General features: G+C 32.3%; 3 protein-coding genes across 5 annotated transcripts in view; 2 read left to right on the top strand and 1 right to left on the bottom strand.

Annotated features, from left to right (window-relative positions):
* Positions 1 to 2: 2 nt before the first annotated feature.
* On the top strand, positions 3 to 2,500 carry LOC141537355 (ribonuclease Oy-like). Of its 2 annotated transcripts, XM_074258280.1 has the most exons (4): positions 3 to 140; positions 685 to 990; positions 1,513 to 2,020; positions 2,209 to 2,500. In XM_074258280.1, exons 2-4 carry the CDS (start codon positions 896 to 898, stop codon positions 2,353 to 2,355), a joined length of 750 nt encoding a protein of 249 aa, XP_074114381.1. In that variant the 5' UTR covers positions 3 to 140; positions 685 to 895; the 3' UTR covers positions 2,356 to 2,500. The 2 variants fall into 2 exon arrangements, with proteins under 2 accessions (XP_074114381.1, XP_074114380.1); XM_074258279.1 differs by lacking the exon at positions 3 to 140 and having other exon boundaries at positions 469 to 990.
* A 356-nt stretch (positions 2,501 to 2,856) lies between these two features.
* On the top strand, positions 2,857 to 7,505 carry Exd2 (Exonuclease 3'-5' domain-containing 2). The gene is made up of 7 exons (XM_074258808.1): positions 2,857 to 3,415; positions 3,500 to 3,641; positions 3,990 to 4,289; positions 4,363 to 4,484; positions 4,861 to 5,273; positions 6,216 to 6,586; positions 6,936 to 7,505. The coding sequence occupies exons 1-7, from the start codon at positions 3,153 to 3,155 to the stop codon at positions 7,131 to 7,133; spliced, it is 1,809 nt and encodes a 602-aa protein (XP_074114909.1). The 5' UTR covers positions 2,857 to 3,152; the 3' UTR covers positions 7,134 to 7,505.
* Shg (DE-cadherin) overlaps positions 7,504 to 15,076 on the bottom strand; it is a 15,610-nt gene continuing 8,037 nt past the window's right edge. Inside the window, exons 5-7 of one of the 2 annotated variants that reach the window (XM_074258805.1) lie at positions 14,814 to 15,052; positions 13,906 to 14,097; positions 7,504 to 13,653 (exon numbers count right to left, since the gene is read on the bottom strand). In XM_074258805.1, coding sequence (XP_074114906.1) covers positions 9,604 to 13,653; positions 13,906 to 14,097; positions 14,814 to 15,052 — 4,481 coding nt within the window. In that variant the 3' untranslated portion in view covers positions 7,504 to 9,603. The remainder of the gene's footprint in view (positions 13,654 to 13,905; positions 14,098 to 14,813; positions 15,053 to 15,076) is intronic. The other variant, XM_074258807.1, reaches the window with a different exon arrangement.

Genomic DNA, 15,076 nt, shown 5'->3' with positions numbered 1-15,076 from the left:
TAAGCACGGCCATTTTACTGGTAATCCATACACGACGGAGCGACACGCCTGGTTATAGAGAGAGACTGATACGAGATGGCTGAGCTCCATTTTGAAATTTGACCGCGTTTACTTCTAATAAATTCCGCTGTGGCGCTCAGGTAGCCTAACTCAACCGCGGTTTTTTCAAATTAAAAAAGCGCGCCAATTATAATTAGCGGCAAAAAAAAAAAATAATGACATTAAAGTTACCTGTTACTATTATAATTGTTTAATTTTTTTTATTAAATAAATTATTTCTGAAAAATTGCATTTTTTACTTTTTTAATTTTCTAAATGTCAATTTTTTTTTGCCATAATTTATTTGTTAAAAAAATTTTTTAAATTAACTATTATCTGCTAAATCAGTCAATTAGTCAGACTGACAACATTTTTAATTAATAAATTACTAAAATTTAAAAAGTTAATAGAAAATAATTAATTTTACAAATTTTTAAATTATAAAAATTATAATATTGAGTAGAGGAAAAAACTAAAGCTATATTAATTAATAGAATCTTTCAAAGTCACAAAGTAGAAAATAAAATTAAAAAAAATAACGCAAGCTCCCTTGTGGAAATAATTATCTGAAAAAACTCATGAAAAATCTTCACAACTCTGTTATTACTCTTAATAATTTCTAATAGAAATATTATGTGTGTATAGGAGGCATTTGAAAGATTAAAAAAAAATATGACCGGGCATGGAAATTCCGTTGAGTAAGAAAAGAAATAATATCTCTGAGTTAACAGATGTTTCAGAAGATTGATACACAAAGCGATCATTACTAAGCTTGTAGTCGGAGTGTAGATTAGGCTTGACAGTGACAACTGGTACAAATTACACTAAAAAAAAGTAATTTTATTTGGTTAAAATAATGAAGAAATATTGTGTTCAATTGTTACTTATAAAAATTATTTATTTAATTTTACCTGAAAATGCAAGTCAAATAGAAAGGATAAAACAGGATTCGTAAGTTATTTAATTTACAATTGTTCTATATCCTGAAAGATTAAAAATTATATTAGAATTTTTAATTAAAAAAATTTCTAAAAATTTATCTATAAATAAAAGTAAAAAAATAAAAATTATTTATAACATTTGAAAATTATAGACATTTAAAAATTTTTAGATTTTTTTTCTTTAAAAAAAAACTCGGCATAGAAAATTATTTATAAAAATTTCAATTATAATTTTTCAGAGCTTTTAAAGATGAAATTTTTATTTTTTTACTTTTATTTTGTTTTATTTTTATAATAATAATAATAATAATAATAATAATAATAATAATAATAATAATAAAAAAACAAAATATAATAAAATTTTCTTGCTATAATTTATTTGTTAAAAAAATGCTGAAAATTATCAGATGTCTCTCAATTTTAGTATAATAAATTTTGTAAAAAAAAAATTGATTAAATTTTTACCAAAATTGTATGAGACCAGTTTTGAAATTTTTTTTTTAAATTAATAAATAATTTTTTTTTTTTTCAGAACTCACGGTTATGCCGGTGAATTCACACTTTCTCAAGCATGGCCACATACCTGGTGTTATCTATTCAAGCGTCTAGATCCCAAAAAAACCTGCCAGTCAACCTACGTGGACCGATGGTCAATTCTTCAATTCGTTCCGCGTCTTCCTTCAGGGAATTATTATTCAGAGTGCAATCACTCGACTCCGTTCAAATTCGATGAAATATCTCAAATTAGAGCTGAATTAGAATCTAGGTGGTTCAGTTTTGACGCAGCACAAAATTTAACTGACTTTTGGAAAGATCAGTGGGAAAATTCAGGAGTTTGTGGTCTAAGTAATGATCAAACAAATTCTCAACTTAAATATTTCAATAAAGGGCTTGAATTATCTGGAAAATTCAACATGGCTCGAATTTTGAGCGAAGCGAATATTATTCCTGGTCATAATTATACTAAGCAGACAATTGTCGATGCCGTAAGTTATGTTTTAGGAGATAAAAGGGCTGTAATTGCTTGTCAGCGTCATCGCGTAAGTTCTTTTAATTTTTTTTTTTTAATTATTGCTCTTATAACATTGCTTTTGGATAAGATTCTTTTTTTAAAAAAAAAATCCTGCTTCAGAATTTTAATGAAGAAAAAAATATTTATCAAAATTTTTTTATCAACAATAATTATTATTTCTTCAATTTAATAACCCTGATTTTCTTTTTTCTACAGAAAACATACGAATACTACCTGCTAGATGTCTTGATATGGTTCAACAAAGACTTCGAACCGACTATAAGAGGTCATGAAGTTATCATTGCTAATGATTGTCCAGATAATGAGACAATTATTTATCCAAATAGCAAGATCGATCAATAATCATAAAAATAAAATGGACATAGAAAAATTTCTAAAATTTATTTAAATTAAAAAAATTACTGCAATAAAATAAAAAATAAAATTCAACATGTATGCAGAACATTTAAAAAACTATAAGTGCAATTTATTAAAAATATTTTTTTTGTTGTAATTTAAGTTGAAATGTTTTTAGTCTTATAAAAATTTGAATTTAATTGGAATTTTGGTTTTATACTTTGATACAAATATTTATCAGTGTATTTTTATTCCAAAATTTTTATTTAATAAAGAATATTTTTAAAAAATTATTCAAAAATGTTATTATTATTATTATTATTATTATTATTATTATTATTATTATTATTATAACTAGCTATAAGTAATTTATTCAAATTTAAAAGTTAAAATTTTTCCCGCCAAAAATTCAAATTTCCCGCCATCTATCAAAATATCAGCAAACTATTTTTTACAATAATAATAATAATAATTTTAATAAATTTTTTCTCAGTCGCGTTAGCTACTTAGTAGAAGCATGCAACATTTCGATATTTTTCCGTAAAAAATTTCTCAAATTTCAAAATTAATTTTCAATAATTTCAATAATGTAAACTTAAATCTTAAAACTATAAATTAATTAAAAAAAATTAAATTGTAGCAACGCGGCTGCTCAATAAATTATAAATTATTCAGTATAAACAAATTTAACCTTAACCTTGCGATAGTGCTGCTAATTATTATTAATTTTAATTTAATTATCATTTATAAAATATTTATTTATATAGACATAAAGATAAGTTAAGATTTAAATAAAATTAAAGATGATTCTTGAGTGCATTACAGTCGGTATTCTTTTTCTCGCAACTAAATACCGAGACAATGTTGTCTCAGGTATAAAAAATTTGTGTAAAATAAATAAAAGCAAGTCGGATTATTCTGATAAAAATAATAATGTAAACGATAATAGTGGTGATAATTACAAATACAACAATAATGAGGCTCTGGTACCGGCATTGTCTTTCAATAATATAATCTTGGCTGATAATCCTGAAAAATGCGATTTCGCTGTAGAACGTCTTCGCAGGTTTGTTTTAATTATTATTATTATTTTTTTTTTTTTTAATTAAATTATTCAATTAATTTCTTTATTTTTTTTTTTTTTTTTCAGTGATTTGACGGATGGAGTGCTAGGATTTGATTGCGAATGGGTAAATGAAGGTCCAGTGTCTCTAGTACAATTAGCAACAAATAATGGCACTGCTGCAGTTTTTCGTATTGGCAAAATCGGATATGTTCCATTGCAATTACAAGTACTTATTTAAATAATTTTTTTTTACTTACTAAACATGACACTGAAGTTGACAGACAATAAAAATTTTTTTAGAATTATACAGCAATTAAATTATTATAAAATAAATTTAACTAAAAAATTCCACATGTGAAAATAAATAAAAATTACACGTGAAAATTTTTAGAAGCATTTTTTTATTGCAATTGATTTGTTAAAAAATTTTTTAAAATTGACAGCTGACTGATAACTTCAGTATTATTACTAAACAGTAAAAAATTTTGCGTCAAACTGTTAAAAAAAATTTTTTACTGTGTATTAATCATTTACTAACCAAAGTATAAATAAATTAATTATAAATTATTCACAGGAATTACTGTCAAATAATGCAATAATAAAAGTTGGTGTTGGCGCTTACGACGACGGTAGAAAAATTCTTTCGTCGTACAATTGCGTAGTATTGGGCACCCTGGATCTCCGGTTGCTAGCTGAGCGTCTTTCTGTTACCAGCCGTCAAAGTTTAGCAGCTATGAGTCTTCAATATTTAGACTATGAGATGGAGAAACTTACTGATATAAGATGCAGCAACTGGGACGCCGATCAGCTTGATAATGATCAGATTCAATACGCAGCTACTGATGCTATTATTTCTATTTTTGTTTATCACGAGGTATTATATTTTATTATTATTATTAATATCATTGATGAAAAATAAATCAATAATAATAATTAAAAATTTTCAGATCATGAAAGAAGCCGATAAAAAAAAATCAACTTGGAGTAAGATTGTTTTATTTATAAAAAAAAATTGGTCCAGAAATTCATACGTTTTGCACGATATTCCCAAAGATACTATCGACATCAGGTAAATAATTAATACAATTAAAATAATTTCAGCATGAAACCACTTTTTGACAGATTCGGCTGAAATTTTTTTCACGGGTTCAAAATAATTTTATTTATAAATTATAAATAGTTTTATGAGGCGTTAATCGTTGAAATTTTGAAAATAAAAAAAAAATAGTTAAATATATAAATTAATTTGATTCTTATAAATGGCTGTAATTTAAAAACTATTTTAGATATCGATTAAATTAAAAATTTCAGTATGTTATTTTTAAAAGTATAACTTATCGAAAAAATTCGATTTTTTTTTTTTTTTAATTTCACCCTAATTTTGCCACTTAAACTTTCAACAATTAATTTAAATATTGCCTAATTTAAAATAAAATTTTTAAAAGGTATCGAGGGCCAAGTAAAAAAATAAAAGCGATCAATGCTTCACCAGCTGACAGTGAACGTCCAAAAAAATTAAACAATTACAACATCGATTGCGAGAACAGTAAGCGAGCGAACATACCGACCCGCAAGGAACCTTTGTATCACAATTGCTATCTAGAGGCCCCGGATGGCGAGACACTCTGCACCTGCGACAGGAAAAAAGCCGAGTGGTACATAATGAAAGAATTGGGGGTTAAAGTCAAAGAGGACCCGCTTACAGTCAGGCTGAAGTTTGAACCCTCCGGGCGAGCTTTGGGGCAGGTTGGAGAGTACTACACCCAGGTTAAGCTCAATCAATGCGTTGTCTGTGGTGCTGAGGACAAGTTTATTAAGAAAAACGTTGTTCCGAGAGAGTACCGCAAATATTTTCCATGTAAGTATTTTAAAAAATTTTTTTAAATTATAGTAATTATTAATTTCAGGTAAAAGCACCAATTATTAACACGGGTCAAATTATTGAGACCCTATTTAAAGATTTATTTAATTATCTAGGGTGTTAATAACAATCGTAGATTTTTTATGCAATTTTTAGAATTAAAATAATTATTAAAAAATTAATTGTTGGATTAAATGGAAAATATTTGTTGATGAAAGAAAAAATGTTAGCTCAAGTTTGTTGAAACAACTCTTCAGTGTCTGATTCATAACATATTTTGGTTAAACAACTACTATTTTAAAACCCTCTTTTTTAATTATTTTTCTCATCTATTCACATTAAATTTTGTTTGTTTATAAATAAAATAAATATCGAACAATCGACAATATTATACAATATTTACAATCTATTTAATGGTTATTCATTTTAAAATAATGGCTCTCAATAATTGGTAGACAAAATATATATATATATATGTTCAGTAAGATCTGTTATTGACAGGTGAGGTTTAAACAGCGCCTTTAACTTAACTTTTTAGACCCCAACAAAATCCGTCAGCAAGCTTTAAAGCAACTTAAAATACACAACATTTTATTTTATTAAATATTCTCTTAATTATTGCTATCACTAATTAAAACTTTATCTTTTTATTTTTATTTAATAAATTTATTTTTAAAATCTTTATGAATTATTTTAATGATAAATAATAAATTAATATTAATTTAATATATTTGAGTATATTGTATGGGTGTAAATAATTACCGCAGGTACCTGTCACTAATTCGATCAGCTGATTGTTGTCAGGCTGTCAATAATTGTTTTTTCGTCCGGTCGATTGACTTTATCAATATAAATAAATAATTAAATTAAATAAATTACTACAAAAAAAGCTTGAATTTTCTATTGAAAAAATTAATTAATAAAATTTTGTGTTTTTAGTGGTTATGAAATCTCACCAGTCCCACGATGTCCTTCTTCTTTGCCCGAGGTGTCACGAAATCAGCAACAGGAGCGACCTCGCGATGAGACAGTCATTGGCTAGAATGTGCAACGCGCCTCTATCAAAGCCGTTGACACTCAGGAATGATCAGTACCATCGCAAGCGCGAACTTATGTCCGCTGTAAAGGTTCTGAGAGACAACAATCCCTCGATTCCGCGTCACCGAAGAAAAGAAATGGAGTCACGAGTCCTAGAATTCACTGGATACGACCGAATAACGCCTGAGGTCACTGATATTGTTCACCAGAAACTTATGAGTGATAGTACTTCATCTTCTCATCAAGTTTCTAAACCTCTTCACGGCCTCAGGGTTTGTTTCATTTAAAATTATTCGTTTAATTTAATTAATTTTTCAAAAAAAATTTCTTTTCTGCTTTAATTTTCATTAGTTTGTCATAAAAAACACTTTGTTCGCATTTTCATATCATTGTTTCAAAAAAAAAATGGCAGAAAGCTTCTGATTGGCTGCCGAGTACTGCCGAGTACAGTCTGTGAGGCCCGAATAGTTACGAAAGTTAACGAATGGACCCGAAGGACAACATAACCTCACAAAAATAAAACAAAGCTTCGTTTTTTTATTTTAAAATTGTTTTTATAATTAATTTTTTTTTTAATTAAGCTTTAAGACAATTTTTAATTAATTATTAATTTTTTTTTAGGTTGTAGAATATTTCACAAAGTCAGAAAAAGGTCTAGTGGAACTGGAGCGTCTGTGGCGGGAGCATTTTTTAAATACAATGAAACCTAAGTACTTACCAAAATTATGGTCAGTGCACCACAATCAAGAGAGGTTAGAGATTCGTGTAGGTCAAAATCGAATCGAGCCTCAAGATGCCAAACTCGCTGGGCTTCGATAGTAATTTAAAAAATTATAAATTCATAAATTGTATATAAAATTATAAAAAAAAAAAAGTCAATAATTTATTTTAGAAATTTAAAAAATATTGTAAATTAAAATTAATATATTAAACAATATTTATTTAATATATTAAATTATTAATATTTAAAAAAAATGTAAATTTAATTTATAATGCTGTTAATTAAGATATTATAAATTTAAAAATTATTTATTAAAATGTCAGAAGAACTTGTTTAAGAGCAAGTGCTTTATAAAAAACTGCCAAATTTTTTGAGCAATTAAATATTTCTGTAGCAATTATTAATTATAAGTATTTATATTTTTTTACACAAATAAATTAATTATATAAATAAAATACTTCTGACAAATATATTTTAAATTGTTTTATTTATTTTATTTATTTTATTTATGACTATAATATTACAAAAAAAAATTATCACTAATTACAATAAATCTAATGGAATTTTTTTTTTATATAAAAATAAAAGTATCACGAATAGTAATATAACTATACTATGTAAAACTATTTATTTTTAACTAATTATAAAATATATTTAATTCGGGCTTATAATTTTTTAAATCGACTTAAAACTAGTAAATTTATAAAAAAAACAAAGATTACATATTTTCCATTTCTTCAACAGTATTTAAACATTTTTTACTTTGTTTATTCGTTGCAACACTCTTTATTTATTGTTTACTATTTATTTATAATCAACAATTGTCAACATTAATAAGATACTTTATTTTAGAGCTCATTAATGATTAACTTTTCTTCATTGCTTTGTTTAACCTCAAATTTCTTCTTAGTAAAATATTGCTTTGTTCTATTAACCTAAAAGTACAAACTTTGTTCACTAATACGCTAAAAAATGTCGCTTTTGTTCGGATCTGAGCTGCAAATGTTCAAAAAAACCATATTAACCCTCAAAAAGTCGCATTGTTCCTCTCTAACCTAAAAATTTGAAACTTTGTTCCGCAACTAAGAAGTTAGCTCTAAAATTAATGCATCTTATTTTTTAATATTGTAAATACTTTCAAAACAATTATCTCATTGAACAATTGTTCAAATAAATGCATGAGTCAAAACAATGGAAGATCAAAAAAAAAAAAAATAAAAAATTTCAGTCTTTAGAAAAATTTTTTCAGTAAAAAAAGTAAATAATCTGGAAGCGAAAAAATGTTTCGACAAAAAAAAAATTCAATTAATTACTCGGTAATTAATAATTGTGTAAATAAAAAATATGCTAGTGTATAAATACAAATTACAATGATGTTTTTTTTTTTTTTTTTTAATTTAATACCTCTGTTCCATAAATTAAATTAAACTATATCTAACTATATGGTCAATTATTTTTTAGAAAATTAATTAAATTCTTGTTGAAATTATAAATAATAATATTAATAATTATATAATTATATAAGCGAATATTTTTAAATACAAAAATCACTTTGATTTTTTAGCTGCCATCGGCGTTCGTACATTAATTTTTCTTTGGCGTTATTAACGCTCTTAAAACGACTTAATTAATAATATTTTACCGAAAAATTAATTCGTGTACGTGGAATGATTAGTTGATTGATAATTGTAACTACTTATACTTAAATATTACTTTTGTTAAAATAAGGCGTGTGTAAGGCACAGATTATTTTAGTTACAAAATTGATTCCCTTTTGAGGTTATGGAGACTTTCATTTAACCTTTTTAGTTTTAGTTATTAATGTTAATATTAACTAGTATTACAACTAATTATAATAATTAAGTACATAATAATAGTATTACGTAAATGAGATTTTTTTGTTTTACTATCAAGCTCTTTACTAGTAATTGTTTAAAAATTTTTGTGATTTTTATGCTCGATATTAATGACACTTTTTTTTTTAATTTGAATTTAAATTTTCGCGCGTAAGCAAATCTGCGCGCGCAAGCAAACGTAATTATACATTTTACTATAGTCAAAGTGGAATTTTTAAATAAATTTTTTTTTTATCTTCTACATTAAAGAAAATCCTAGAAATCATCAGCTGTTATTAATCCTAGTATTAATGACAATTTTAATTGTTTTTTTTTTATAACAAACATAACCATACTTTTTACTGTAGTCAAATGTCACAAAAAATTTTTTAAAAAATTCTATTGTAGATTTCGAAAAAATTTTTTGGCGCCTTTTTTTTTTAATTTTTTTTTTAAATTTTAGTGACACATTTAATTGTTTTTAGAATAAACAAGATCATACATTTACTATAGTCAAATGTCACTATTACTAACCTCAATATTTTTACTGTTGGTACGACTGTTGCGTGCGCATCATTAGTGCGCACTATTCTTAACTTTTCTTAACAAAATGGCTGCCAATAGTCATTATAATCTACAATTTTTCTGAAAAATTTTATTAATGAATAAAAACTTCCCATGAGCATAAAAATCACAAAAACTCTTACCAACCCTAGTAATAATCACAATAAACTCAACACCAACTCTCACTCTCTCTGTCATCATTCCCGGGATTTCTTCTGGGCATGGGCGCGGGTCTGTCAGAATTATTCCCATGATCATCTTGCCGGAACCTCCTGCGCCTGCAAGCGTCACCATTAATATTACTATCATTATCAACATCAACCTCCGGGCCATTGTCATCATCATCATCATCGTCGTCATCATCATCATCATCACTAGGTTCCTCTCCATACATATCAGCGAGTTTCCTGAACCTGGGCCCGAAGTTCGACAAGTAATTAAACTTAAGATCCCCATCATCAGTGCAGGAAGCGAGCGAAGACAGGGATCCATCAGAATTTCCATCTCCCTCATAGGCATAGTGCCTGACATCATCAAACGGATTGATATCCGGGTCCTTATCACAATTGGACTTCTTTCCGTCAAGAAAGCTGCAAATATCAGGAATTTCTTCCCCGGAGTTGCCCTGATTGATAACCGAGGCAAGTTTGGCGTCAATGCCGCCGTTACCGCCACCCAGGACACTCGGAGAGTCGTAGATCCTCCTGAGAACATTGAGATCGTAGCCAGTGTCCTGTTCGCCGCCACCCTCGTCTTCATAGTTGATAATATTCTCTCTGATGTCGTCCATGTCTTTGTAATGCTCATCGCTTCTTCTTCTGTGCGCGAAGATTCCCACCACCAGCAGGAACAAGATGATCAAACAAACGGCAATCACCACCCAGAAGTTTGTGTCCAGCGAGAATGACACCGCTTTAGCCATTCCGCTGTCGCATCCAGCGTAGGCATTCTTCGCCAGCGCCAAGTTCCCAAAATTATAAGTATTACCGTTGATAGTCATGTTCCGGATGCATCCATAGAATCCGCGGTCCGTCGGTGTGACCGTCCAATTATAAAGCTCGCTGAGTTCGTAAAAGTCCGTACTTACCATTCCGTTCCCGCCAACTTGTACCGGCGAGTTAACATTGAGGAACCCATGAACACCCAGTGGTCCTCCGAAATTTAAACACGTGGAACTTCCACAGTTGTCGACTTTCAATTCTATCGTTTTCTTTGTCCAGAGGATGTCAATGCGATGTTCCTTTCCGTCACTAACTTTAATCTGAGTGTGTTCTAACCTGAGTGTTGCATCTCCGTAATTAACGTACAGAACCGGGTAGCCTTTCTGCAGTTCCACGGCCATGAAATCCGCAACTCCGAACTTGCTGTACATCATAGGTCCGACGTAAAAAAGCAATCCGTAATCATGATAAGTCTTGAGTTCCACACCCAAGTGGTTGTCATCACAAGCCTGTTCCAGTGCGGGCATTACAGCCCAGCCGTCACCGTGGAACGCGATGTCCAGGAGCTCGCACCTTGGACCCTCAAGCCCGGGAGGACACTCGCACCTCTCGGTTCCAATAATTTCGCCAGTGTTCAGCGATGTTCCAGCTAACAAAGGAGTTCCACCGTTTAGGCAATAAATCGGTTCCGCTACATGGCACGTGCACTGAGGATCCACCACCGCTTTGATACCTACGAAGGAGGTTAAGTTGGTGTAAACAACGTACGGCTGAGTTGCAGAAATGTTCAGGTAGTTCCGGCAGGAGTCGTTGCAGTGGACATTTTCTATTAAGCACTCGTCAATGCTGATCATCATTATGTCCATGTCAAGTTCTCGCCCGATGCTCTCTGCGTTCCTGGATAGAATCGTGTTGAGCTTCTCCGGTGCGTAGTACGGACTGCCGTGTGCCGAGAACCGAACGTCCAGAAGTGGAACACGTTTTTTAGTGTCTTTGTTCTGGAAGTTCTGCTGGTGCGGGGAGGTTAGAACAGTGAACACGTCAACATTCTCAATAGTGGTGTTCAAAATTGCGGCTAGTCTCGCGTGGAACGTGTCCTTTTTGCTGGCAATCGAGTCTCTTCTCAGTGCGACGAACTCCTCAGCAGTGGCGCCGTAGAACCTGATGGAACCCGACTTGACAACAGCTTCCTCGGGAATCACCTTGACCGTGACGTTTACATAAGCGTTCACGGAGTGGCTGGGTATCCTGGGGCTCGATTCCCTGACGACGAACTTCAGCAGGAAGGTTCCATCCGTCCAAGGGTTGGAACCGAGCATCGTTATCATCCCGGTGTGTTCGTCCAAGTTGAATCCTTTGTGATAGTTTCCGTTCTCCAGCCAAGAAAACCGCTTGTCCGGTAAATCCCAGTCGTCCAGGTCGTTGACATACACCCTACCAATCTCAGTGTCCAGAACCGGTTCCTCCTGCGGGTTCTTCGGCTTGTAATTGTACACGAAAATAGAACTGGTTCCTTCTTCCATGGCGTTGTCATTTTCATCACCAATCACCACAGTTAAAGTAGAAGTTCCAGTCATCGCCACAGGCCGTCCGCTGTCGGAGATGACAATCGGTATCTCATACTGCTTGCGATCCTCGCGATCAAACATAACATTGGCTCTAAGATCGTCTCCAACAATACTGAACTTCTCGAACAAATCAACACTATTATCCGCCGCCGGGTCTATCGAGAACCTAAATGGCGGTCCATTCTCCTCTGAGTCAAAGTCACGAGCACGAAGCTTGGTTATGTTGTCCGGCTGCTGGTTCTCGTACCAGACAACCGGCTGAGGCATGTCCAGAAACGGAGCATTGTCGTTCAAGTCAATCAAGGTTATGTTCACCCGAACAATGTCCTGCAGCGCCGTCGGGGCGCCATCTTCATCCCGCGCCATGACTATCACCGGCCACATTGGATACCCTCCAGGCGGGTCGCGGTCCAGAGGCTTCTTTAGCTTTATGCAGCCATTTTTAAGGATCTCCAGCAGCGGCTGCTGGTCTTCCTTGACGATAAAGTACGCGATGTGCTGATCAGCGCTCCTGTTCTTGATGTCAGGGTCATAGGCAGTCACGTTGGTGATGCAATCGTAAATCATCGTTTCTTCGTCAATCGTCGGGTTCCTGTCACCTGGCAGGAACACTGGCAGGTTGTCATTGACGTCCTCGATGAAGATTTTCACTGTAGCGTTGTCGGCGTAGAGACCGTCGAACGCTCGGACGGTAAGGTTGTACTCTGTAACCTTCTCGTAGTCCAGAGACTGTTTTATCCTGATCTTACCAGTAGTGGCCTCTATGTAGAAGCTGTCGTCAGCATTCCCGGCAATTATTGAGTAAATTACGGGACTTGCCGTGTCATTGTCGTCGGCTTTGACTTCAGTCACCAGAGCGTTGACGTTGGTGTTCTCCAAAATGGAGTTAGCGGTGTAGACTGACCGGTTAAAGTGCGGTGGATTGTCATTTTTGTCAGCAATTTCGATCCTGAAGTCCTGCTGACCTTTGTTAGGGCCCCCGGTTGGGATTGAAGCGCTGGGGGAGTTGTCAGTGGCGATTACTTTGATGTTGTAGGAGTCTACCTTCTCACGGTCGAAGGAAGTCAAGGTGGTGATGTTCCCGGTGTACTTGTCGATCGCAAACAGGTCTTTGTGGTTGTCCAGTTCGTAGGTCACTTGGTTGTTAGCTTCGGTTCCGTCCCGGTCGATCGCGCGGACTTGCATCACTGGAACTCCTCTGGGTTCGTTTTCTAACACGCTTCCTTTCTTCATTTCAACGAATACTGGAAAGTTGTCATTAACATCCTCGACCTGGATGTTCACCACCGTTTCGGCGGCTAGGTCGTAGTTGTTCTGGACACGGACTATTAACGTGTACTCGGTCACTCGCTCGTAGTCCAGGTTCTGGGACAATTTTATGTGCGCTGTGTTCCCCTCGGATTCCAGACGGAACGTGTTCGCCTTGTTTGCTTGCTCGGTTCCGCCGGTTACGAGCTCGAAAATCAATCCGTTCGGGTTGTCGGGAATGTTGGAAGCCGCGGTGATTTGCACCAAAGACGCTGAGTAGTTCTTGAAGTCCTCGGGGATAGTTAGAGGGTTTTGGTTGCTTGTGGATATTCCCAGGAACGTTGGAGCTTTTTTGTAAGACTCCACCACGCGGATTTCAAGGTCAATTTCGCTAGCTTTTGCCTCCGGGCGTCCTAAATCTTGCGCTCGGGCTATCAGACGGAATTTGTAGTTTGGATCGTGCTGGAAAAAATTAATTGCATTTTTTATTTTCATTATTGGACATTTTATGATTTTTAGAATTTTTTTCAAATTTTTTATAGAAATTTATAAATTCAAAAATTAAAAAAAAAAAAATTAAAAAATATATAATAACATTTTTTATATAAAATAAAAGCCTCAATTATTGATACTATAAGAGACAAAGTTATGATTTCTCTTTTAATAGTTTGTTCCAATTGAGGTTAAGTTGTCAAAAGTAAAAGATTGTATTACCTTAATCGCTTTGTTGAGATAAATCACTCCAGTCTTCTCATCAATTTTAAAATAAGAAGCATCGTCGGTGTTTCTCGAGGCAGTGAGACTGTATTGAATCACGGAGTTATTGCCGTCATCGATATCCGTCGCGGATACACGCATAACCTCTGCATTTAGCGGGTGATCTTGTGGCACTGATTCTGTGTAAACCTGAAAAAATTACATTTTTTTTACTAACATTCCACAATTTTTCATCTAAATAATCTAAATAATATCTTCTAGAGTCAATTTTGTCCAGAAGTCTCACAATTAGTTCCTAAGAACTTTAACAGAGTACGCTAGAGTTTAATTCTAACATTTAGTATTTAAAATTCTCACTGAGGGCGCTGTCATCATTAATAATTATAAATAGTAGCAAAATTTACTGATTTTGCGGATTTTAAATATAAATTTCTACCTAAAATTAATTTCTAGAAGATATGTATCGCGTGACAAATGCCCAAAGAGCCTATTACAATATTTAGATAGGATTTTGTCCCAAAAGGGCAGATAAAAAAATTTTTTTTTTCAACTTACACTCTTTTGATAATTTTTTTTAATTTTTGAGCTTTGAATTTGCTTGCAAAGATTGTTAAAAAAATTTTTTGGCTCCTGTGGCATTTTTCACGAAATATAACAGTGAATAATTAATAATTAATATGAAGAATTAATTAAATTAGTGAATGCATCACAATGAACATAAGCAAACAGCAAACCTTTTGAATTGTTTGCATAGTAGTGAATCCTCGTAAGACCTAGTAAAATTATTAGTAAACTTAAAAAAAATTCACATGGCAAGCAGTGCGATGGCATGAATAGTTGGTTATAAATTAAAAATAAATAAAAATAAAATGAATAAAAAAAAAAAAAAAAATTAAAACACTTACGACTTTGTCAAAGACAGGGGCGTTATCATTAACATCTTCGATGGTAACTTTAAAGGTACAAACGTCATCGAGCTGCGGGCGACCATTGTCCGTCGCTAATACTGTTAAATAAGCTTCTTTTTCACGCGCCGGCTCGTCTCGATCAATTACCTGGGTGGTTTTAATTAATCCAGTGACATTATTTATCTCAAATTTTAATTTTTCACCAGGCGCCGTGACAAAACTGTAAGTTATGGTACCTAAAAGTTTTTAGTGAAAAAAAA

The sequence above is a fragment of the Cotesia typhae genome, unplaced genomic scaffold, assembly GCF_013202065.1.
Source record: "Cotesia typhae breed Kobodo isofemale line unplaced genomic scaffold, CoteBio_Ctyphae scaffold_91, whole genome shotgun sequence".
Taxonomy (NCBI): Eukaryota; Metazoa; Arthropoda; class Insecta; order Hymenoptera; family Braconidae; genus Cotesia; species Cotesia typhae.
The sequence above is the reverse complement of the archived record's forward strand: the minus strand, read 5'-3'. Positions and strand labels throughout refer to the sequence as shown.